General features: G+C 38.2%; 1 protein-coding gene across 1 annotated transcript in view; it reads right to left on the bottom strand.

The window, feature by feature from the left end:
- Positions 1-26,595, bottom strand: part of OPRM1 (opioid receptor mu 1) — a 185,797-nt gene that overhangs the window by 103,208 nt on the left and 55,994 nt on the right. The window contains exon 3 of the mRNA XM_062186957.1: positions 25,373-25,893. Within this exon, the coding sequence (XP_062042941.1) occupies positions 25,373-25,893 (521 nt within the window). The remainder of the gene's footprint in view (positions 1-25,372; positions 25,894-26,595) is intronic.

The raw sequence follows: 26,595 nt of genomic DNA, 5'->3' as shown, positions 1-26,595 counted from the left end.
CCTTGAATATCATGGGCTGGCATTGGACTTTAAGTGTTAGGTAATGGAACGCCACTCGAGGGTTTGGAATAGCAGCAAGAGAACAATAAAACTGTGTCAGGAAATTGCATCTGGTAATGTCAGGCAGAGAAGGGGTTTTTCACATTTTCATACTTTCGAAAGGTCCACATTACTAACTTGCTTTAATAGGCAATCGGAAGTTGTACAATGTCATTTTGAAGTAGCTTTTTTTTTAAACCATAAAATGCTTTCAAAGTGAGACTGCTTCCACATTCAAAAATCATGCGTGGTGTGGGCATTTTGCCTGGTGGTTAAGACAACTGCAACCCATATTAGAGTTCCCAGGTTCAATGTCCAGCTCTGGCTTCTGACTTTATTTTCCTGCCAGTGCAGACCCTAGGAGGCAGTGGTGATGGCTCAAGTAATGGGATTCCTCCACCCAAGTGGGAGACCTGGATTACATTCTGTCTCCCATCTTTGGCCCTGGCTATTGTGGGCATCTGGGGAAGAAATCCAGTAGATGGGAGCTCTGAACTCTCTCTCTCTCTCTCTCTTTCTCTCTCCTTACCTAATAAGCCCCTTCCCCAACTCTCTTTCATGCTTAACAACTTAAAGTATGTTATAAATTTCACTTGTTGAACTCCATGTTTCTTGCAGTTTCACTGCTTAAACAACTGGTAGCTCATATTTTTTAAAAAGTAGACTAGAAGTGAATTTATCTTCCTATTCTTTCAGCTATGCACTTCACAACAGAACATTTTTTTTTTTTCCCCAGCTCTGGCTTCTGGAATGTGGTTATCAAAGTTTAAGTATATGTAAGTTCTAAAAATAGAAATCCTTCATTCAGATTGAAGTTCTCGTTCTGTATTTTTTAAGATTTATTATTTTGAGAGGCAGAGTTACAGAGAGGAGAGAGAGAGAGAGCGCTAGAGATATAGATAGATCTTCATTCTGTTCATTCACTCCCCAAATGGCTGCAACCATCAGGGCTGGGCCAGGCAGAAGCGAGGAGCCAGGAGCTTCATCTGACTGTCCATGTAGGTGTAGGGGCCCAAGGACTTGGGCCATCACATTAGCAGGGAACTGGATCAGAAATGGAGCAGCTGGGACTGCAATCAGATGCTAGCACTGCAGGCAGAGCCACAGTGCTGGCCCCACTTAATCATTATTAAAGTCATCTGCTAGTTTAATTTTTAGGCTGTTTTCCTACATTTCAATATTTACCTGGAGAATATTTTTTGCAAAGAAGTCAGTTATTGTGTGGGAATAATAAAGATAAGAGAGATTTAGATTTGTATCACTATTATTCTCTTTATTAGTCATATATATATAATATCACATATTACATGCAAGGAAATCACAATATTGCCCATAATGTTTATGGATTTTGGCCCATCAACAATACACAATGCAAAATTTGTAATTTTTATTTACAACAATCATGAACAGTTGAGTGGAAATAATGTAAATTCACTGATGTGCTTCCTGTTTGATGTACTGATTAACATTTTGATGTGTACAGAAAACCACTCTAATCTGGCAGATAATTCCTTCCAAAGCTACATCTGAGCATCATGTCCTATCTAGAAATGTAAATTATGATATAATAGCTTAGTCTCTACTCCAAGTGAAGATACATATTTTTCAACAATAAAAGGATATTATGTTAGGTCTGAAATACTAATGAAAACCAAACAACAAAACAAAACAAAAAAATGAAAAGAAAAACCCCCAGACTTTTAAAATGAAAACAATGAAACTTTCTTCTTTATGCATTGCCACAACAAGCAGTGTATATTTTGTCTCTATTTTCTCAGCAGTGGATCCTTCAAATATGTAACACATTTGAAGTGAACTATAGATACCTGGGCAAACGGATTTAAAAGGCAGATGAAGGAAAGATGTGAAAAGCAAACACAGGAAGCAATGTTGTGCTGACTGCTCACTCTATGGATTTTATGCTATGTGTTGCAAGATATGGTTATGTTTTCATTTACTTGAATACAAAATCTGTAAAACCTGAATCATTATAGCTTGTTTTTCATGCTACCAGTGGGTATTTATGTGTGATCTTAGATGTTTGGATTATTGCAAATTAAAATGTTACCCTGCCCTAAGAAGCTGGATCCACATGCCCAGCAGCAGGATACCAGCTTTCATGTCCCCCTCAGCACTTTCACTTCTGCTCTTTCATATTCCTGAATGCAAGCCTCTAGAAAGAGCAATGGGCTGTTTGCTTACATTTGATTTAATCCTGGAGAACACAGAAGGGGTAATTCTGTTGCCATTTCTATTGCTGGGAAGAAAACTAATTTGTGGGCAAGAATCTGTTTAAAATTCCAGGGTACTGCAATAAATTCATGGAAATGAAATTAAAAGATAAGTTTAGAGGTTTAGCCTACCAATTAAAAAACCGGTGAGGCTAGGCATCCCGCATAATATCTGGTTTTGATACTCAGCTCCAGCTCCTGATTCCAGCTTCCTACTAATGCAGACTCTTGGAGGGAGCACTGGTAACTCAAGCAGTTGGGGTCCTGCTACCCTTGTGGGAAAGCAGATTGAATCCCAGCTTCCACTTTGGCAGGAAACTGGAGTATGAACCAATGTCTGAGAATCCCCTCTCTTGCTTGTCACTCTGTCTCTGTCTCTTTGCCTCTTAAAAAACAAGATGCATTTTAAAAAAAGGTTTTTGTGCTTGAAAAAATTTTCCAATTCATTCATAATTGTATTTGAACTTAATCACCCTTGAAAGAATCCAAACAGATTCCTTATAATACATTGATATTTTTCCCACTGAAACATTTGAATTTAATGAAAAGCATGTAGCACATTTTTTTCTGAAGGAAAATATCCTTGGATAACAAAATGTGTCATTAACCCTACACCTTACAAAAAAATTTAAGAACAAATGACATAACACCTAATGTTGAGACTCGCGTTTTCTGAAAGTTGTCTTTCTACTACATTTGGTGTAACACATTTGAAGCTTATTTTTATGAATCCTCACTTTGGAATGGTTTGTTTTCATACAATGGAATGAAAACAAGATCACTTGCCATTTTACATTAAAATTATTATTTAATTAGGAAAAAATTCAAGAGATGTATAGCTAAGGGAAGAATGACTTAGTGAAAACCGAGACTTCTGTAATTCCCATTAATTTACACTGGCACACAAATTCCCATTTGTATCAGCACACATACACATACATGCACACACACATATTCCCTTTATATATCCCAGTTGTATTGGTAGATATATTCCCATATAATGGTTATAAGAGGGATCTTCAACAAGTTCATGGGAAGTTCACACTATCTTTAATTCCATTTTTAAGTGAACCTTTTGAAGTATCCTTTTGTATTCCTATATATTAAAATTGGCACCATTACATGTATGTATGTATGTATTTATATACATATACAATTATATATATATATATAACTAGTATATAATGGGAATATATGTACCATATATTTCCAACTTAATTTCCATTAAATTAATGGAAGTATATACGATGACATTCATATAGCTTTGCTCAGCATAGTAATTGTTCAGGTAGGAATATCAAATTATATTTGGTAGTATTATATTTTATGAATTTTATAACAATTCAAATATTTTGTTGAAATTGATGTTTTGTGTAAAGCTAATAGAATGAGATTTCAAACTGAGATTTAATAGAGAAAGTATAGTTGAAAGCATATTCTAATTTTCATTTTTTAAAATTTATTTGACAGATAGAATTAGACAGTGAGGGAGAGAGACAGAGAGAAAGGTCTTCCTTCTGTTGGTTCACTCCCCAAATGGCCGCAGATCCAAAGCCAGGAGCCAAGTGCCTCTTCCTGGTCTCCCATGTGGGTGCAGACACCCAAGCGCTTGGGCCATCCTCCACTGCCTTCCCGGGCCACAGCAGAGAGCTGGACTGGAAGAGGAGCAACGGGGACTAGAACCCAGTGCCCATGTGGGATGCCGGCGCCGCATTAAGCTTATTGCCAGAGCACAAATGTAAATGAAAATTGTGCAAGTTATTTATTGTTTCCAGACTTTCAAATAAGTAGATAAGCCCTTGATTCATTTTATTTTATTTATTTATTTTTTGACAGGCAGAGTGGACAGTGAGAGAGAGAGACAGAGAGAAAGGTCTTCCTTTGCCGTTGGTTCACCCTCTAATGGCCGCCGCGGTAGCGCGCTGCGGCCGGCGCACCGCGCTGATCTGATGGCAGGAGCCAGGTGCTTCTCCTGGTCTCCCATGGGGTGCAGAGCCCAAACACTTGGGCCATCCTCCACTGCACTCCCTGGCCACAGCAGAGAGCTGGCCTGGAAGAGGGGCAACCGGGACAGGATCGGTGCCCCAACCGGGACTAGAACCCGGTGTGCCGGCGCCGCAAGGCGGAGGATTAGCCTGTTGAGCCACGGCGCCAGCCCTTGATTCATTTTATTTTATTGATTGCTTTCTCTTTTGGTTACAGTTACACATAATGCCAGCAGTTCATTTCACTACGTTTTGTGCGTGTGCATGCTTGCACATGGGAAAGAGTGTTTGGAGCTGGTGGTGGTTATTTAACAGAGCCCTTAAAATGAAAGGTCCCAGACTGACAACAGAATGTGCAACCACACCAGACATTAAACAATTCACAGGTGCGTTTTTGGTTCTTGAGAGACTGAGGCGCTCTTCCCTCCCGTCTGGACTGTCACACATTTTTCTGGCTTTGAATTAACTAAATATTTCTCAAGGATATGTCCAGAACTATTTTCCAAGTGAATGCAGATGTTCTTGAGAAATAACATGCACCTCTAACAGAATCATTGGCATCTTACTTTCCTTTATAGATTTTCTTGAACCAAGAGCACCAACACTCCAATTCTATTAGAATGCGACAGTCCCCAACATCAGGTGATAGTGACATGAGATTCTTATAATTCAAAACATTATAAAATACAGATTTTGGGTAAAATTCTTATTGTTTTTAACATAATGGAGTCAAATTGACTTAAGTTTTTAGATCCAATTGAACACTAATTTCATCCTTGTTTTTTACAAAGCCATCTGTGCACTAGACAAAAAAAGCCACAAGAAATACTAGTTCTTAAAAATGTATGTGAGAAATAGCACAGCTGTGACCTGACAGTTGCTAGGTTCCCCTTTGCTCCCTGTCAGCTGGGCATGAAGCATTGGGGAATCTTTTGCCTCGCTGTGTTTTTAATTATGCAGTTTTCAGCTGTCTGTAAGTGAGAAGCCAGCTATTTAGAGGGCAGGCAGCAGGACTGCTTCAACTGTCTTCAGAATCAATAAGAAAACAGTGGTCAAATTGATCTCCGATTTCCTACTGGAACTTCAGCCTTATTGCAAGAAAAATGATGCTTTAAAAAAGAGATCTCCCTATTTTCACGTGCACTTCCATGCCCAAGGGCCAACCTGCAAATAACCTCAATGGACTACCCCAAGTCTTAGATTTCACTGAAATTTTGTTGTACGAACATTGCTTAGGATGAATTAATCATCACTTTGGAAATTGTATAAATTGGTTTATGGATTTCATTATAAGATTTAGTTGGAAGGCATTCATTATAGAAGGGAAAAAGGACTCATAATCAGGGTTAACCCCATCCCCATTTTGTTTCTGCAATAAATGGATGGAGTTTATTAAAACAAGCAAAAATCACTAGGCAGCTCTTCAGGTTAACCCACATTTTTCTTATTTTTGTTTTCCCCCAACCCATGCAGAAGTTATGTGACTAATTCATAAGCAACAATGCAATCCTGAGAACATTTGCCAGACTACTTCTTGCAATACTGAATTCATAAATCCTGAAAATAACCTGTTCTTTTAACTTAATTTATATGGATATAGTAGCTTGCATGGAAAGTACCCAGCAAAGAAGCAGGCCTATGGTTTTCTCTATCCCCTTAAGAAATAAGCACCTAAAATTTCCATAAAGCAAATGAGTTTTTAGTTAATACAGCAGATCGGGAGCAGCTCCCCACTGAGTCAGAGCAGGGGTGAGTTAGGGGGCAGATGGGAACAAATTGTATTATAGCTGAAGAGAGTAACAGGAAGCTCTTGTTATTTTCTTGTTTTGTGAATGGACCCCTGCAGAGGCAGGAGCAGGCCTGGGCAGCAGGTTTACCACCTGCAGAGATGCAGAACAAGATTCAGCTTATGCCTTTCTTGTTCTAGTTAGGATGTTGGGGATGGCATTCTGACTGGTTCTGCGGTCAAAAGGCTGGAGAGAAAGGAGAATGTAGGTGGCACCACCTGTCAAGCCAGAGCCTAGGGACTTCTGCAATGGTGTTATTGATTTCCCATACTGGTCATTACAAAGGGAAATTCATTCAGAAGACAAAATTGAGAAGGGGATGTAGTTCCTATCCTAAGGAGAATGTAACAGTTTAATGACAGAGAAATACAGCTACAACTGAACAACAATTGCTACCACCACCACAACAAAACCCAGACCCCAAAAACAAACCACAAAGTTCAAAGACTGTGTAAGTAAGGGACTAGGCGGGAACATCTCACTGGCCATTTTAATCAGATTCACCTCACGAATGAGACTTCTTCTTTTGGAGGGTGTCTTTGCTAGTTAAACTTGCTGGCAATGATGTCTACTGATTTTTAAGCGTTGTGTCTAGGAAAATCCAAGAGGAAGCTGTATGTACACCCTGGCAGACAAAGTTTACAGTTGAATACTGCATCTTGTGGTTGTGCTTATGCTGTAAAAGGAAACCAAGCAAATGACATTTTCATATTGGGGAAAGACTTTCTGAGGGATGAACACTTGTAACTGTACCTTCTTACCCAGAGATGTGAAGAGCTAAGGAAGCCAAGTCTACCCAGGTGTTTGCAGAATAAAATAGGTATCTGCTCACCTCTAGGTTTGGTTTTTAGGTGTCACAGCCATGTGGGACTGTGACATGACCACCGTCGTGAGATACAGGATGAGATAAGTATCTCTGCAGCCCAGAAACCCAACTCTGGAGGGAATCAGGGGAAGCAGAGTCCTGTCGTGTTGGGCACTTCTCCTCTGGAAATAAGGAACAATAATTGCTTCTCTTCTTTCCAAAGAGACCTCAGCTTTGCCCTCTTGAACACTGAAATCACAACCAACGGGTCACACAAATGTAATCTCTGCTCCATTTTCATTGGTATACATTCATTAAAGTGATTTTACTGTGGTCCAACTAACGAAGCTCACTCATGCTGTTCAGTGTATACAACTTTGTTCCATTTTACCCAGATCTTAGGAAAATAAGATATCTCTGTTATTTCTTCCCTTTCTCTGAGCTTTATATCATTCTTGGTCTAAACCACCTCTTCCCTCATTTCCATTGGGTACTTCGTAAGTTTTCTGACTACTTCCAGAAAAGTTTCTAACATTAATGGTTAGTACTAATTAAATAAAACATTTATGTATTTGAATGAAAGCATTGGAAAATCTTTTAAGTGACTTGAATGCAAATAGAAAGTGGTAAGCTATTTTTAAGATTTAAATCCTTTCAAAATTAAATTAAAAGGTAAGAAGAAAGTGTAGGCAACACTTAAGATATTTTCTTAGAAGGGTTTTCTTACTAAACATTCCTATTGCAATTTCTGTGACAACATCAAAATGAGAAGGGCCTCTCTGTTCCCTCATAAACCATGAAACAAATGCACATCTTTTTTTTTTTTATAGGCAATGACTATTTCATAAGAATGTGATGGTGTTAGCTGAACTATAAGTAACTCATCTCTTTTAATTGCACAGGTTTAGAATTCATGTGCATGATTTTGGGGTTAGAAGCATGCTGCATTTGATTCATAAAATAGCTTTGGGTGATAATAAGTCACTGAAATGTACAGACAGAGGAGACTGTAGTTATCACATATTATGAGTATCCTCCTTCAAAAAATGAAGATGCATCATTTGAAAAATGTAACTGTATCTATGTTCACATTGAAATCTAGGGAATTGTTCTAATCAACATGGGACAGTTTTTATACTAACAAAGAACTGGTATAGCTCTGCATTGTTCTCACAAGGACAATTTTCTTGGAACATTGGGCTGCAAAATATCTCGCAAAGCTGCTTGCACTCGACTGTGGCCTTCAGTAGGTCTTATTTCTGGACTGATAGATTCTATAGACTATTTGCAACTTAAAGAGATGGTTTCCTGCTCCATAGAACATTTAAGCACTTTTAATATAAGTTTTTGGACAAAGCCTGGTAAGGCAAACTACTTTCTTTGAGTGGCAGCAAGTGATAATTGTGATGTTAAAAGTGGAATGATAATGTATGTTCTTGCCTTCCTTCCTTCCTTCCCATTCATTGGTTCTACTTGATTTTTCTTGAGTATTTCACAAATAAATAAATAATTATCTCAGACCAAATAGTATGCTGTAGGAACTTAAGCTGTGGTGGTAGAGTTGTTCTTTTTTTTTATTTCAAACACATAAAGTTCTTGGGATATTGATAGATCAGAGACATTGAGTTTCTGGAAGATGGGAATGGAAGGAATTTATCCTTATACCATAGTAGATCACATGGTCATTTTCCCCAGTGCAAGTGCTAGGACCTGGGACATTGGAGCACTAAGGGTTAGCCTCCAGACTGACTCAGATACAGACACATGAACTCTCAAAGTGCAGAGGGAGCACTGACTCTCCCAACTTGCTCTATAACTTTGTAAATTTTAAATGGAATTCAAAGTGTAGATTTTCAGTAAATTCTCCCTCTCTAAAAGCTTATAGCAATGCTCATCAGTTGAAAAAAAAATTTTTTTTACTTATTAAATTTGCATTAAATGTATGATGGGAAGAACTCTGGCAAAACAGTCTTTGAATATGTGCCCAGGGTGTAGAATCATATTTTCATATACTTGAGTCAAGAGGTTCTTTTAATGATTGATATATTTAATTTTAATGGCTTCTGAGTGCTTAGAATTCCATTAAAATGCATATGCAGCATTTATTTAATGTTATTAGAAAATTTCTCTATTTGAGGATGCACCTTCAATCTAGCTTCAATTCACCTTTCATAATCCTGAAATCTCAGTGTCAAGTGTCCTTATGATGGTAATTCCAGTTCCTAAGACACAATAATATTGGTTGAATTAAATTGAGCTTGACTCATCTGTCTCCTCTTTTTAAAATTTTTTTTTTATTTTTTGACAGGCAGAGTTAGACAGTGAGAGAGAGAGAGACAGAGAAAAAGGTATTCGTTTTCCGTTGGTTCACCCCGCAATGGCCGCTATGGCCGGCATGTTGCAGCCAGCACGCTGTGCCGATCTGAAGCCAGGAGCCAGGTGCTTCCTCCTGGTCTCCCATGGGGTCCAAGGCCCAAGGACTTAGGCCATCCTCCACTGCACTCCCGGGCCACAGCAGAGAGCTGGACTGGAAGAGGAGCAACCGGGACAGAATCCGGTGCCCCAATCAGTACTAGAACCCGGGGTGCCGGCGCCGCAGGTGGAGGATTAGCCTAGTGAGTCGCGGCGCCGGCCCTGTCTCCTCTTTTAAGCAATGTCACACAGTTTAATAACGACAAGAACCTGAACATTCACCACACACTATAGCATGAAGCTATTGGCCATTGGTTTTGAACAGTTAGTAATGTACATAATCTCTTGTCTTTTTACTATTTTGATGACAGTGAAGAACAATGTGATATGAAATTATTTCTAATTAAATTTAACTGGTTCCAGGATAGATGTTCCGAAGTTGGATGCTTTAGTTGATTTTTGCTTTGGACCTTAATATAACTGTCTAAAATACAAACTGCATGTCCTATTCTCTGACCATGGATCCTGAAGCATCTCAAACCAGGAAAAATACAGTAGTGAGGGTTGCAGTGGCCTAGGCATTCATGAAGTTTAATGTTTGTTTCTCCCATCCCCAAGCCCAAGCAACATGACCTGTGAGAAAAGAAGTAGGTTAAGAAAATAGGCAAGAATCTTGAGGTTTTTACAATAGCAGTGAGGATTCCCTAAGAAATCTGTTTTTGTTGGTGAGTATGTTGGTGTTTTATGTTGGTTATTATGAGTGATTTCAAGCATTGCACAATTATAGCTGGGGAATTTGTGGTTAATTGAGAAACCAGTGAGCTTAGGCTATCATGTCCTGTCCTTGGGTTGTTTTGGCTAGAACTCTCCAAAGTTTGTAATATTCCAAGAAATACTATCAACTTCTTCAGGTGAAATGACTGAAACTGGAAAAACTTCTAGTGGGCCATCTCACCTTGATAACTGTCAATATATGTTTGTATAAACTGATTGTCTTAGCTTTATGAAAGATACAGCACACATCTTGGTGTTTCAATGCACTCTCAATGGAACATTTAATTTAAGCATTACCAGGAAGCTCTTGTTTTCAGCTTTCAGACATGTAGGTCCATCTAACTTAGGGTTTTGACTGCTTTATGATAACTGTGGTCAGTGGGTCTTTTGGGAGATACTTTTTATATCAACTACACTTACCTACCAGGCTTTGTATCTATGCTTCTGAATTTCAACTTTTGCCTGGATCCTGAGATGAAAAGGGCATGCCATGAAACTCTGGGAACAACATTTTGTAGGCATCTTTTGAGTAATATTAGATAAGCTAAGTGAGCCTTTTTCAAATAATGAAATTTGCATGGGAATGGATACCAGTTCTGGCAACACAAATCCCAATATCTAAGGAAATGAATATCCTCTCTCAACTGAAAGTTGCTTTTTAATTTATTTTAAAACTGACAACCTCCTATTTTGATGTTGAGAAAAGTTTCAAATGACCAAATTAAGAGTCTTTCTTCCATAGCCTTGGCAACTCATGACTAGAGCCTAGGGAGATTACTGACGCCATAAACAAGAGTGTCAAATTGTTAAGTCAACAATAGAAGTCACTGTGTACTTACGCCTCATGTGGGATCTCTGTCCTTAATGTGTTGTTCAATGTGAATTAATGCTATAACTATTACTCAAACAGTATTTTACACTTTATGTTCTGTGTAGGTGCAAACTGATGAAATCTTTACTTAATATATACTAAATTAATCTTCTGTATATAAAGATAATTGAAAGTGAATTTTGATGTGAATGGAATGGGAGAGGGAGTGGGAGATGGTAGGGATGCGAGTGGGAGGGAAGTTATGGGGGGGAAAAGCCATTGTAATCCATAAACTGTACTTTGAAAATTTATATTTACTAAATAAAAGTTAAAAAAAAAAAGTCCTTCTTCCAATGGCTGCATTGGAAGGCAATGCAGTTAACGTGTCCTACAGGCTGCTCCTGCCTTCTCAAATGAAGTCTTCCTCAGGATTTTGTGCCAGAAGTGATCAGAGATGGCTCCCAGTGAATTTCTCATATTTTCTTTGTTTTGACACTGCTGGTTTTCATTTAGAATTTCCACTACAAAGAGGGAGCAATTGCTTCCTCCTAGGCCACGTCTCTTATATACATCGTCTCATTTGATCCTCACCATACTCTTATAAGGTTGCTATTATCATCTATGCTTAGAAGAGAAGACTGAAGCTAGGGGAGCATAAACATACTGCTCAAAACCACAAAGCCAAAAGAAATTCACGATGGGCATTGAGATGTGGATCTGGATGACCTTAAAGTTCACGCTTTTAGTCTCTTTGCTAAGCTCTTTTATTAAATGTCATCAAATTGTTATGGTAATTCCAGAATATTACACGATTTAAAACAAATTTATGATTAAAGCCTTTTCTGAGGGCACTCTCCTCCTCCCCACAATGGAGTAGCTGGTAGCTGGATCCTGGAAAATCACTCCCACCATCTGAGTCTCATCTCCCCTCTTCTTTCCTTTCTAGTGATTGGGAATGAAAGAATGATGCAGGAAGAAAATAACAGTGCAGGTGGTAATTGAAAGATGAAAGGCCACTGACTACTGGGGATCTCATCAACTGCAATTTTCCCCAGGAAATAATCAGATGAAGAAGCAACACTTTGACTTCACAGCTCCAGTCTGCATTCCTGGGATACAAGTCTAGGAAGAAAGGATATTCTAAAGGGCAAAGGTGAAATAGGAAGAACGGACAAAGAAGAACCTTGCATTTTCTTTTATCTTAGATTTATAGAAACAGCCTTCCTGACTGAGTCAGAGGTGTTACCTCCCTATTTGCCATGGAACTGCAAGGTAGTTGGAGCAAATTCACAATAAAAAAATGATTTGAATGAAAAGTGTTGACAACACATTTATTATTCACTTTAGCATATTTTGCTTTTAAGATAACCCCTTCATTAAATAATCTAAGTAGTCTAAGAGAAGGCAAGGGAGAAGCTTGTTTACACACAAGACATTTGCAGGAAAAGATGGATAAAATTTTACATTGAGGCTAAGTTGCTCTCAATCATACACCATCTAATTCAGACAAAGAGCTGATCATGAAGCAGAAACAATGATTTTTGGGAAAGAATCTTATGAGCAAAAGAAATTCTATGTCATCTCTTGATAAAACTCATGTTATCATAGCCTATTAAAAGTGAGAAAATTCTTTCCCAATGATTTATCTACAAATATTTCATTCTCTTGTTGTGTTTCATTTGTATGATTCATTTTACATGTAGAATCTCCAGTAGTGTATATATGTAAATGGGTTTATTTAACATTCTAATATTTTAAGGCCTTGGTTTTAATTACTTTTATCTGAAAATGTAAGAAAATCAAACTTGGTACACATCTATTCTGGAACATAATAGCGGAGATTATTATTGGCAAATATGAGACATCATCACAAGTCAACACTAAAGCATTTAACTTTTTTTTCTGCTATCATGGATACATGAGTTGAGTTCACACCACTATAGATAATTGGATCTGACACAGTGAGTTCAGTTATTCTGATCCATAACAACTGTCTTCCAGAAATATTACCTGTGGGTGTCTGGTGCATATTGTACCTTGCTGAACTGATGAAGGGACACAAATTTTACAGGTGAGTCTGTTGGCAGCTTATAGACTCAAGAATGTCAGAAGGAAGTAGATACTATTTTTCTGCTTCTATTTTATAGACAACTACAATGCATTTGATTCATTTAATCAATGCTGACAAAAGTTCAAAGTGGAAAGCTTTCTGTCATGGGCCATCTGACTTGGCTGTCTACATAGATCAAGTACAGTGGATGATTGCCAAATCTCTACTGTATTTTCCAACAAAGAAACCCTGTCAAAGAGAATTGTCTTAGAGAAACTGCTTCGAGAAGATCAACACGTTACAAAGGAAACCTTGACATTTAGCAGATACCAAAAAGGCCAAAATACTGGTGTGACATTATAAAAACATAATCTGGGAAATATTTTTGGGCTATTGTTAGTGTTTCATGTCCAAGTAACTACACAGAATAAAAAAAAAAATAGATCACACTTTTTTTATAAGTTCATTTGAGTCTTTTTGTCTTGAGATTAAGCTGATTGGGTATATATATATTTTAAAAGGTTTAAAGTTTTACATTCAACAAAACCTCTGGCATTTTATCATGCTGATTGAAAAGGTCTGAGTATTCTGAGCTGTTAAAAAAATAGTGTAAGTGGAGCATGCAGTGCGGGGAACCCACTGAGGACTGAAGAGTACATTTGAATGCTTGACTTCCTGCACTGGTGAAATGGCGAGCTCATTGGCTATTATCTTATGTGAACACTCAGGTGTGAGGGAGAAAGGGAATTTCACGAAACTGGGGAGCCAATCACAAAGACCCTAAGCATTAAGAATGCCCCATTTAAACTCTTGGGAAGCACTTGCGGTGCCTTAGAATCAGTCCTGCTGCAGCTGACGTATCCATGACTGTGTCTTGAATTATCTTTGTGTTAATTTCTTCCCCTGCAATTGAAGAGTTGGGTAAGGGAGATGTGGTTTCACTAAACAATACAAAACCAAGAAAGCTGGCGAAAATGGTATATCAACCAAATGATGCTGTTAAGGTGGACATTATTGGTCAAAAAATCATGTATTCCCTTTTACAAAAGACTGGAAAGACTTGGACTTTCCGCACAGGGTGCTTGGGTCAGAGGTAGCATTTACTTTATGTGTTGCCATGGTGAATTTAACAATAGTTGGTTTTTCTTTGATGAGGTCATTAGTAGTTGCTTGGAAACAAGATTACCTATAGAAGGGTCACTTTCTCTGATGACCCCAATTCACATACCATGGTGTGTGTTGATCTCATTGGGCATCTTTCTCATGATTATATACACAAGCTGGACTATTAGTATTATGTATTATTTTCCTTCCAGAGCTTGATTTGTGCAGAGTGGAATGGCCAGAGACTAAAGACTTTTGACGACTCACAGGCAGTCACTTTCCTTGGAGACCAGGCCTGCCTACATACTCTCGCAATGGCCTGCTTCCACACATACAGTGGCTTCTGAGCTCAGAGATGGTCAGAATGGCATGAGACTCAGGGCAGTGGAGTGGTTTCTGCTTCCAGATTTTCTAGCTGAAAAGAGAAAAAAAACAGACAGTGAAATCTTCAGAGTTGGTGGCAGCACACATTAAGCATCCCATGGGTGGGAGAGCTCTATCGAGGACCATCAGATATACTTTCTCCTGCACCTTCCGAGGTTTTCTAAGCACGAAGATGATAACTAATTTCTTTAGTGATTTCTGGGTAATTATGAACCTGCTCTGGTATTTGTGTCCCCTGCTGAAGTATTATATGCTGGGTGTCCTAGAGGTGCTATCAATACTTCCTTGGAAAAAAGCTTATTTTAACTCAAGCTGTTTCTTTCCCTCTGCCTTCTGCCTCCTTCTCTTTGTCCTCTCATCAGTTATGATTTGGCTAAGATTGCAAACGCAAGGCATTGCCTTTCTTTGAAATACATTTGCGTTCTTCACTTCTAGGTAGAGATATTTTTACCACATTCTCATAATTAATGTATTTTTTTTTCCTGAAGTAACTTCTTTGAAGTACACCCCTCCCCCATTGTGCCACCAGTTATGACAAGGAGTCTTCAAAATGTTCATGGAAAATTTACAGTATGAGAAAATGATGCATGATTTCATTTTTTGAACCAAAATAAGCTTACTATTAAATTCTATTTTCTGTGAACCTTCTGAAAATCTCTATGTTAAGTAGCAACATGACACTTGTACAGATGCATAAAAAATGTGGTTTAATTTTTTTCAGTTAAGGAATAAGACTGTGGAAATGAAACAAGTGCCATATATAACAAGTAGTTGTTGTTATCACCATTGCCGTTTTGGTGAGGAGAAAAGGAGATATTTGTAAATGTAAAGGAATGTGAAATAAAAACTTTATTAAAATTATTATTGGTCAATTTCAAATTTCAGGTGAGGTGCAAGAATTTAAATGATACAAGGAACTCTGGTCTACTGTCTACCCAGATTCACTTACAGATTAGAGTTATCAAATGTTCTTTATACTTGGCTTTCTCTTTTGAGTCTCTCTCTTCTACTTGCAACTCACACACACACACACACATTATCTTTAGAAAACTTTGACATGAAGTTTGCTCTTTCTTCCTAAGGATCTTTTATGTGTTTCATAAACTTGATAATAGGTCAGATCACTGTCACTGCGGGTCAGGAAGTGCTACATACCTTTGCTGATTGTTCCAACAGGCCTCTGACTGACCAATTCTGTAGCTGGTCACACAGGCAATCCAGTATGGGCAGGAATCCACAGCACTAGCCACTATATGGCTGCTGTCTCCTGGCAAATATCTGTTTATCATTCCTCCAGGTGTTGAAATTTAGCTTTGGATCTCAACTGTGACAGAATCCACTATGTGTGTAGCCATCATCACCTGCTTTCATTGCATTGCCTTGTGGGATATGGGGGCAAGGTAACTGGTACTCTTGCAAAATTTTGAATGTTTGTTGTGTTGAGTCTCTGTTTACTTTTGGCATCTCTAGAGTTGAGGCAAGGCAACCTACTGGCTTGTTCAGTCATTTTCTTTGAAGTTTCATTACCTCTTGCTACTTTCTAGTATGCTAAGATTCATCCCAGAAAAATCGGCAGAAAGTACACAGTACCAGGATAGACAATGACTTCTCAGAAGGAAAAAGACCAGAACTCAGGGACTGGGTTCAAGGAAGTTTGGAAACTTCCTGGAGCTGAAAGCAAATATTCCGGCTTTTGTGATAAAGAAAGGAGTAGTGAGTGGTCCAGTTATGTGCTACCTTTCGAAGATTGTGACTTGGATCAATAGATCGAGGCTGAGAAGAATAAAACTTAGCAAGCTGCCATGATTTCTGCTTGCTTTCCTATGAGGTGGGGGATTAGAGGACCACTCTGGGAGGAAGCACAAGTGAAGTCTTGTTCAGTTAAGCTCATGCCTTTCAAATGCTTCTCCTGACACCTGAGAGCCCTCGGGATGCAGGACTGTCCCAGGCTATGCAGAGGTGGTTTCATCAAACTGTGTAATAGTGATTCACATCTAGATTAAACCTAAACTAGAGAAACTTGTATCCACTAGTTACACCTGGGAGACAGTAGCCACACCTGAACACAGGGGTTACTACTGGCTCATCTTTGACCCACTGTGATATTGGCAGTGGCCATGTTGTCCTTGTTCAGGCCACAAGTAACAAGGGATAGAGTGGTGCTGTATTTCCATATACTCGAGTACTGTTCTTTGGTATTAGCGTCCACATTCTAGAGGCATATCAGGACCCTGTCCTTAAATTTAGCTACCACAGGTAATGAGATGTAACAAACCACAGCGATCAGCAGGTCAGTCTGCATTCCTCCCTCACAGTAAATGGTTTACAGGTTGGCCTTAGACTACTTTGTGGCTGCACAGGGAAGGTTTGTGTTACTCCCAGTTGCTCATGTTGTGATTGTTGTTAACAGTTACATTATAGAGACACAATCTATGGAAACAATAAATAAGGAAGCTACATGGTTGTATGAAATTAGCCTCTCTGGGACTTAGCTGTTTCTAGGATACTGCACTGCATGATTGATTGATTGACCTCATCTGGTTGATGGGATTCTGTTGATAATAATCCTCACTTACCCAGGATAGTGAATGCAACAGGTTTGGTTCCAGCCCACTATGTGCTATCCAAATTGCTGATGGGTTGATATAATCATATGAAAATTTAAGTTTGTCTAAGAGCACACTGGACTGACAGGTGAATTATTGGGAGAGGTTGTTCACTGATCATCCCCTTCTATTCTTACTGAGATGAACTCCAAGACCTTACTATCTCCTGACTCTTATTTTTTCTATAGCTAGCCGCCTAGTCAGGTAAGAACCTCCATTTCCTGACTATAGGAGGACTACAAGATGACCACTTTGTAATTCTTGTTCCCAGGGGAGGAAGATTGGTTTGTTTACTGCTTACTTAATCCTTGTGGTAGGATCTTCAGTTGTGGTGTAACCCACTCTATGTGTAGCAGCAACTGGGACCCTTTGGGTCATGCTGTAAGACATCGACATTGGGTCAGTGGAACTGGTGCTATCATGCTCCTACTGTTTGCTGTGCTGTGAGTGATAAAGTCTTTTTGCTGGTCTCTGAGTCACTTTGTCTATTTTTGGTAGCCATAGAGTAGTAACAAAACCAACCTGCTTGCTTGCTGAGTTCCTGCCTTCAGAGACTTGGAACTACCTTCTCTGTCCTAAGAGTGGACTTTTCCCCCTGACGGTAACCATGGCGGAGCTCTTTCCATAGATTTGACATGTGATATTAGCCACAATACTTAGATACAGAGATATAACATTCTAGCACCACTTTTGTCAATTGGTTTTTAAACTGTGATTTTTCATATGTTCTCCCTGACTGTGGTAACTAATGAAGCATCTAAAGGTTATCTATAGAAGTAAAATTGACACTTTGAGATGCGATGACTTTGAGCAGTCCTTGCCTCGACTATTGAGGAGCGGTTTTTCTTTTAATACTATTTGTTGAACTATTTACTTAGCATAGAGTTAATCTTATTGCATAAAGTTATTTGAAAATAGATCTTAGTAAAAAATGAGAATGGGAATAGGAGAGGGAGGAAGAAGAACGATGGAAGTGCAGACGGGAGGATGGGTACAGTGGGAAGAATCACTATGTTCTTAAAGATGTATTTATGAAATGTGTGAAGTTTATATACCTTAAATAAAAGGTTTCTGGGAAAAAATAAACTGTGATTTTTCCGGAAGGTCAACTAGCAAATCCTTTTGGGTTATTTTTCGGGCTTGATAAAACAAATAAAATGTTTGAAAAGCTTTCAAGCTTCAAGCAATGCTTATTTGAGGTGATTTTAATCTCCATCTATATTAAGAATTATATTCATGTCCTATAGCTTGGAGCTGGAGAGAATTTAAGAAATTATGCCTTTCGGCATCATCAATCTATGGCAGGAAGCAGAAACCGTTAGAAGTGAAGCAATGTGCACAAGTGTGTTGGACAAGGATAGTTTAGTATTTTTATTTTCAGTTAATCTCCTTCACTTTCATTTGCTTTTTACTACTTGTGATGCTGTATGAGTTAGCAGTTGGAGCCAATAACAGACTTGGAAACTTCTAAGTTGATTATAGTTTCAGGTAGTTCATAATCTCATTCATTACACACACACACACGTGCACACACACACCTCTTTGGTGTTGATGACTCATAAGCAAAGATATCCATGTACCTAAGTAATTGGAGCTCATTCATCTTTCCAAGTTCTAGTTAGACATGTTGAAAACTAGAGCACCAGGGTCCAAATTCAGGAAGGGAGAATTCAAGGAGCAGAGGAATCGTTTGGTCGCTCAAAGGATGCAGACTTGAGCTGCCATAGGCTTCCTCCTGCTTTTGATATGGACTTATTTTGTTCAGTGTGATAAAACTTATGTCTCCTGAAAGAAAGTTTTGGTGGTCACTTTTGTGGTCTACCAAGAATCACTGGCTCCGTGGTCTGAACAGGGTAATCAATCAAGCCCAAATGAGAGTCCTTTTTCTTGGGCAGGAAAATGAGGCTAGGAAACTCCTGCTTGTAAAGATGTATAACTGAAGCAATGGCTGGCTTCGGACACTAGGCTCACGCAGGTGGTCATCAGTAGGGCTGGCGCCAGAAGCCAGGTTCCCTGCCTTCTAAATGCATTATTTCACCAGAAAATACTGTCATATCAACCTCCCACAGCTGAGTATTTGTGCCTTTTAAAAGAAGTATGTTTTCTGCAAAAATATTTCCTTCAAAAAAAGAATGTGTCAATTATAAGGTTTTTTCTTAGCAATGTGCAGTTTAATCCAATAAAAACACACCCCAAAAGCTACATACTCTTTTCCTTATAATTATAACCAGAAAGTGTCAAGCTTCAAAACAAATGCAAAACAAAAGTGAAAACCCAAACAAAAATACAACCTGCTCTGTTTTCAGAGATATGAAAAGTTTATGTCTCGTCTGAATACTGAAGGATTTAGATCATCTGTTTTAAAGGAGTGAGAATAAGAGTTTGACAGACAATTTTAGGATTCTGGTTAATACCTGGAATTGTGAGTTACATCATTTATTCCAGTGAAATACTGAATTTTAATAGATTCATGGCTAGTCAGGGCATGCTTGTATACAGTGGATTTTTCATAATTGCCGAGTGAAAGCTGCTTTGTGTGAGATGTTATAAGATGTCCCTTAAAAAACTGGGCCTATGCTCAGATGAATTTGAGAACTTTGACCTAAAAAATGAAATGGATATGTATGCAATACACACACATGCACACACACACAAACACACATGCAATCCATCCCCCAGACCAAAATAAAATAGACAATATTTATAAACATTTGTTTATGTAGTTTTTTCATGGATTACATTAATATTTTACTTTAGTATTAACATTCTACAGAAATCTAATAGAAATGAAAAAACTGAAAAGCTTACAGATAATCATCCCTTCAATTCTCTAACCATCCAATCTTAATATCTGAATTCTCTCAAAGCCATTTTTTTCTGGGAAAAACATTGATATTTTAACATTAGAAATCTCTAGTAACAAGGAATCTGCTGTGTCTCCAAGCTTGGATAATTCTTTCTAAACTCCCCATACTGTAACTTTAAATGGATCTTTTTTGTGTCAATCATATCTCAATAGTTTTTAAAAAAATCACAATTCCTTCTTTGTTTATACTGAGCTACCTTTCCCTCTAATTTCTACTCTTTGTCTTTATTTATTTAGTGGGATTATATTGTATAAATCTTATTCCTCATTCACATTTCTTTCAATCCTCAAACTATGTGATATACATGTTCAAAAATTCAATACATGAAAATGCATTTTTACTCACAGATGGCTATAAAATAGAAATTCACTACTTAAATTTAATTAAATAGGAGGACAGCTCACTGTAAGTCATTTTTTAAATGATAAATTTTTACATAATAAATTTTAAATGATAATTATCATTTTAAATGATAATATGTTGCTATATTTTAGTTGAAAGAGTAGACAACAGAAAATGGTGTACCATTTACATCAGTTAATCCAATCTTTAGGACTAAATCTTGAAAGAACAGAGATTGCTTTGAGTAATGAACTGATTGGGTTATAAGCTCAAATTCAACTGGAGCCAAGATCAGCCACTTTTAAAGTATTATTATGGGTAAGTTACTTTGTTAAATATAGGTTTTCTCACATGTAGAGTAAAAATTGTAATCCATACATCAGGATTAAATGAGATATCTTGTCTTAGATCCAAACTGATCAATAAATGTTATTATCAACAATAATTAGCCAAATCTTTATGTGAATAAACATATTCCCAATAAAAGTAACTTACCCTCCCAGATTATAATGAATTTATAGAAGCATGCTAGTTTCTCCTGTTTTTTTATGAGATAGTATTCCTTTTCAACCTTGATATACTCTAATTCCAGAACTTCATGAAGAGCCATACCCCTGACCATGCACACACATGCAACTGGACCCATTTTCTTTTTAAACTATAGAATTGAAACAAATTTTTTTGCTTTCATTCACAAATATGCATTAATGTGGTCTAGTGTTGTAATTTTGTGAGCTATTCTCATTTGGGGCTTTTATCATGGAGTTGAAATAATCTCCTTCCCAGATTAACTCTCCACAGATGTCTTTTAAAAATTTGAGATCCAGCTTTGGAGAGTTAGTAGTAGTTTAAAACTTTAGGCTTCTGCTTTCTCTTTAGCTGGGGCTACTACAGTTTATGGTTAATTCAAATGCATAGCAACTCCTAGCTTTTTGGGTCACAGTGTTGAGGAATGGACTTGCTGCATAATGAGAGGGGATTAGGAGGACATACCATAAACTGAGCTTTCTCTTTGTTATATTACTTTGTCCTCTAAAGCACACTGGTGATATAAGGTTAAGGCCTTTTCTAAGGATAACTTCATTGTTTTGTAAAACACATCGTTCAACACATTGCTTGAAGAAATTCATATCCATTAGCTTGTCTGAATTGGTCATTCACATTAGACAAAAGAGTAAATTTGGTAGTGTTTCAGAAGAAGTTACAGTTGAAATCAGAGTTTGTAGTTTAGTGCTTTATTGAGAACACAAATTCTTGGACCCCATATCCATACAATGATCCATAATATACCAGAGGAACTCCTAAGAAATTATATTTTCTGGAGCTCATGGTAAAGTTTGAGACTCCCTGATTGGGACCACACAATAACACTTGAGTGTCAAGTGGCCTTGTGTGGCGAGGCTGAGAAAAGCTTTGGATTAATGTTGGAAGCCTTGGGTGCTCATCTGGATTCTGCCTTTTCCTGGTTGTTTGATATTTTATAATCATTTAACTTCTGTGAGCATTTATTTTCTCATGTTTATCCATCATGATTGTTGTAGGAAGTAGATGTGACAGGGTATGTGAAAGCACTTTTTAATCTGTATCTTGCCATATGAACATAAGAAATTATTATTATTTTGATGGTAATTAGCATAAAATGTTTAAATAATGACCTAAATGACCTAGAAGTCATACATTTTCCAAAATAACATGCAACATTTAAAAATCACCTAAGTGGCAAAATAGAAAAATGCTTTACTGAATACCAGCAGGGTAGAAATCAACAAAGAATGCAGAATCGCAGAGCCAGCATTTGAGATTTGAGCTGGATCTGAATTGGTCTGAGTACATACGGGAAGAGTTCTGAAGCAAAGTGGAGTTCAATAAGACAACAGCAGGGCAGAGAAATTAAATTACACTGAGAACAGATGGAAAATGAATGCCTATGCCTGTGTCTACCAAATAAAGACCTAGAAGCCATAAAGACAAAAAAACTGAACATAAACCCCACATGGATGCTGCAGCTGGAGCAGTCAGCTGTACCCTGAAATGAACAAGAGAACATGAAAGTTCACATTTTTTAATACTTAGCCTAGGGAAGACATCTTCAGGGCTCTGAATCTACTTTTGTCCCTTCCTTTAAAAATAATAATAAAAAAAGACAAGCATGTATGTAACTAATTTTTTGAAAAGTATAACTTTTAATCACAGCACCGAAGACTAGGAGGGTAAAATGAAGAAGCCCTACAGTGAATACTTTCTGGTTACTGAAGGGTGAGCGTGGAATAATATCACAATGTGAGGCCATCATGTAGGTTGTCAATTGGCTGTGCAAGAAAGGGGTCATTCCCATTGCTCTTCACATCTCCTGAAACAACGTGCATCCTCTCATCATTCATTCATTCCATATGTACTTTTTAGTACTTTCCACTGTGCTAGATCCTCTGCTCAGTAAGTACTGGAGGGAGAAGAAAGAGCAAGACAGGTATCTTCCTGTCTGTAAGTGATGGCTTGCTGATCCATGCAGCATTTTCCTACTGTAGATTGTTAGCAAAAGTGGCCACAGTTCTTCCCCTCCCTATTGCCTCATCCCTTTGCAGTGTGACTGCAGATCCTATGGGCGAGGCATGGAGTACTTTTTCCCACCCCTTGAATATAGGTTGACATGGTGACTTTACTTGACCTGTAAAAAGGATGGAAGTAATTATCATGCATTTGCTGTGATCCTTGGAATCTAATATGTGAATGAATTCTTTTAAAAAATAAAATAATGAAAAGCAAAGCAAAACCAAGAAAGCATGGACGCGACTTGGTACCAGTCCCTGCCATAGACCTCAAGAAGCCGCCTTCTCTTTCCTTTCTCAGAACTGGTGGCTCCCTTGAGGACATGTACTGCCATGCTGAGGATGAGAGCCCAGGTGGAGCCAGATGGTCTTGCTGAGGCCTTTCTAGGTCAGCCTATCTGGCAGCTGAGTGAAGAGCGAGCCCAGCTGAGACAGGAGGGATGCTCCAGTCCAGCCCAGTGTGAATCATTAGTCTATAGAAATATAAACTCAATAAATGGCTGCTTCAAATCACTAAAGTTTGGAATTGTGCAACAGCAGCTGGTTCAGCAGCCCTTAGCTATGGAAGTTTATTTTTGGCACAGAATTTTCTTATATGGCTTATCAAATTACCTTTGTAACTGCCAAATCGCCACTTCACTTTGCGCGGTACAGACATGGTCTCAGGGTACAGTTGTCAGAGTACAGACACCCTGGGAAGGTTTGATATTGGATCTCTGATCTGCAGAATATGAAGTGGACTAATGCACTTAAAATGTGACATATACTTGTACAGTAAAACATATTTCTTGGAGAAAACACAAATACACAGGTAGAACATAAACACCTAAAACCAATATAAACTGACAACAAACACTTAAAAATTCAATGCAAATCAAATTATCTTTGTTTCCTAATATGATGTCCCATGATGTAAATAAAAAAACCAGGAAATAAATAAAAAGAAACCAAACACCTATTTGTCAGATTCCCAATTTGTACTTCTAATTGAATAAATCTTATGGAAACAGCCATAAAGCCTCTGAGTTCTCCAAATGACCTCATTATTTTGATATGTCATTGAAACTCTGATCAGAGGCTTCTAAATTGTTCCAGTTGTTTGCATGTTACTGCCAAAAATCTAATGATGACACATCAGTAGAGATTAGTGAAAGAGATCTTTGATTTATCCTAATTTTCAAACATGTCAGGATGCCTTTTCCTCTTTTCCTGGAGTCTTCCTTCTCTGTCCAGCTCTCCCAGTTGGGTATTTTGGGAAAGCAGCCAAATCCTGGGTAAAGTGTTTCTGCTGTTATCTGACACTGATACTGCTTCATGGAGGCCACCACAAAGATAAGCCCTAATTGGATGCATTTTTAAAGAAAATTTAGAACTTCTCCAATTAGCTTCTTTTCTTCTGTATCTGACTGTGCAAGAAGCACACACTCAGGTGGAACTGCTGAGCTGGAAGGGATTCAAGGACAGGGTCTGGGCTACTGAAAGACGATGACGCCTAACTCAGGAGAAAGCGCCAGCAGACATGCTGGGAGTGCTATTTCCCAAAAGTGAGACAAGGGAATGGAGCTGAGAAGGTCAGATATGGAAGGAGGCCCTGGCAGTAGCATGTGGAAGGAGGAGGAAGAATCTGTAGCCCCTAAAGGAAAGAGAGTCAATGGTTTACAATGGCTCTCAGTTTGCACCAATAGGAATATTTCACTCCTCTGCAGAACATGTTAACCCAAGCTTAGAAGTGAGAGTTTTAAATTGGGTTGGAGAGAATTTGTTTAAACCCTTTCCCTCTTTAAGTGGCTCTAGGTTTTGACAGCAACGGAAGAGGAGAGCCGCTTAGTAAAAAGAGCAGATACAGAAATCTTCAGGTGAGGAAAAAATTAGATAAAAGAAGAAAAATCTGAAACCATTTCTTTCTGGCTTTTGTTTCTGAAATGGAATTAGAGTGAGGTATAAGTGAAAATGTCTCCTTGGATGGAACTGGGTCTACCAGCATTACTACATGACTTCGAGGGCATGTGAGTTCTGGGATCCTTGTAGCAGTACTTAATAACAGGGGTGTACAGATTCTTGGACAGGTCCATCTTGGCCATGTTTCATTAGTGGTTAATCAAAAACGGTGATCCTGGGCGGGACCGGGTGGTGGTAATGGGGCAAACAAGGACACAGTGAGCGAGGCACTAATGCACTAATCCCTTCTCTTTAACCACAGAACCAGAGCAGCAGTGACTTTTGAGAAGTTCCAAGGGAACTGAGGTAGTATCTGTGAAATCGATAACATTTCTTTGGGAAATGATAGGGATTCTAGATCAAGATCACTTCTATAATATGATAAAATCTTAAATTTTGCATAGAAGCAAAGGCCATGAAGATAATAATTTGTTAGCAGCTTTGTGGATTTGTAGTTGGCTTATGTTTATACCTGGACAATACATGCAGCCAAATACATGTGTGCCATTTATATAACAAAGCCATTCTGTGACATTGTGATCACAATCTGCTCCCCCCCCCCCATTCTCATAATGAATTGCAATCCTCTAGTTACTGATCTCCTTATAATGATTTAAAATCTTAGACTCCTATAAAACTCTAATTTTTACATCATCCTCAGTAGGTATATCTAATTCTAGAAACTGCATACCTGATGATTAGTCCTATCCACTGTATTGGCTGTGGAGGGGTGGTCTCTAGTGTTCTGACGAACTCGAGTGGAGTTTTGTTGCTCAATGGTGGAGGATGTTGGGATACAGAACTCTCTGAAGCATCGCTTGAAGTTTTCATCCAGAAATGCATAAAGGACGGGGTTGAGGCAGCTGTTCGTGTACCCAAGAGCAATGCAGAAGTGCCACGAAACTGTCTGGAAAGTAGTTTCTGGGATGTTGATCAATGCTTTAATGATGACATAAATGTGAATTGGAGTCCAGCAGACGATAAACACAGCCACAACCACCAGCACCATCCTGGTGATTCTGCGCAGGTTCCTGTCCTTTTCCTTGGAGCCTGAGAGCATGCGGACGCTCTTGAGGCGAAGGATCATCAGCCCATAACACACTGTAATGATGAGGACGGGCATGATGAAGGCAAAAATGAAGACACAGATCTTCAGCAGGTTTTCCCAATACCAGGTTGGGTGAGAAAATGTTAGTGTACAGTCTATGGAGCCTAGATGAAGAGGAAAAAGGGGCAGAAACACGTGGTTATATCATCAGACAATATTTTCATTGTGCTTATCTTGCCCTTAAGGATATTACTGCACAAGACAATAAGAAAAGATTTAAAAAATTAATGGAAAGAACTTAGCTCTCTGTTGATTTTCAGAGAGTGTCTTATTTTTCTCTAAGTTTCTGATTATTTTTGGTCCACTTTGACCACATTAAGCTTCCATTCAGAGAACAATTATGGACTTCTGACCATGAGATAGACTCTTTATAGAGTCTACATTGATATAAAACATATAATCACTGTCTAATTCATTAGAAGGTTTTAGCTAATGGTCATTTTCACTCTGCTTTTTTGATTGGTAATTCATTAGTCTGCTATTAGATCTAGAAAGATGTGTTTGTCATGTAGGCAGCCACTTGAATTTTCAACACAATCCCCAAGGTAATTTTGAGTTTAATCTTTAATTACTCTTAGGTGATCAATATTCTTATTTCCATACCATTTTTATGATGTGAGTACAGAAAAATCAGAGACAAATAGATCATATAGTTGGTGAACTTACAAGGAAAAATTTCTTTTTCAAAAATATTCCAAGACATTTTGATAGAGAGAATAATTAAAATTACATTTGACAAACATATTGGACCCCTTCATACATTTTGCTGGGGTCAAAACATCACCAATATATTGAGCTACAAACCT

This window comes from Lepus europaeus, chromosome 3, assembly GCF_033115175.1.
Source record: "Lepus europaeus isolate LE1 chromosome 3, mLepTim1.pri, whole genome shotgun sequence".
NCBI lineage: Eukaryota > Metazoa > Chordata > Mammalia > Lagomorpha > Leporidae > Lepus > Lepus europaeus.
The sequence above is the reverse complement of the archived record's forward strand: the minus strand, read 5'-3'. Positions and strand labels throughout refer to the sequence as shown.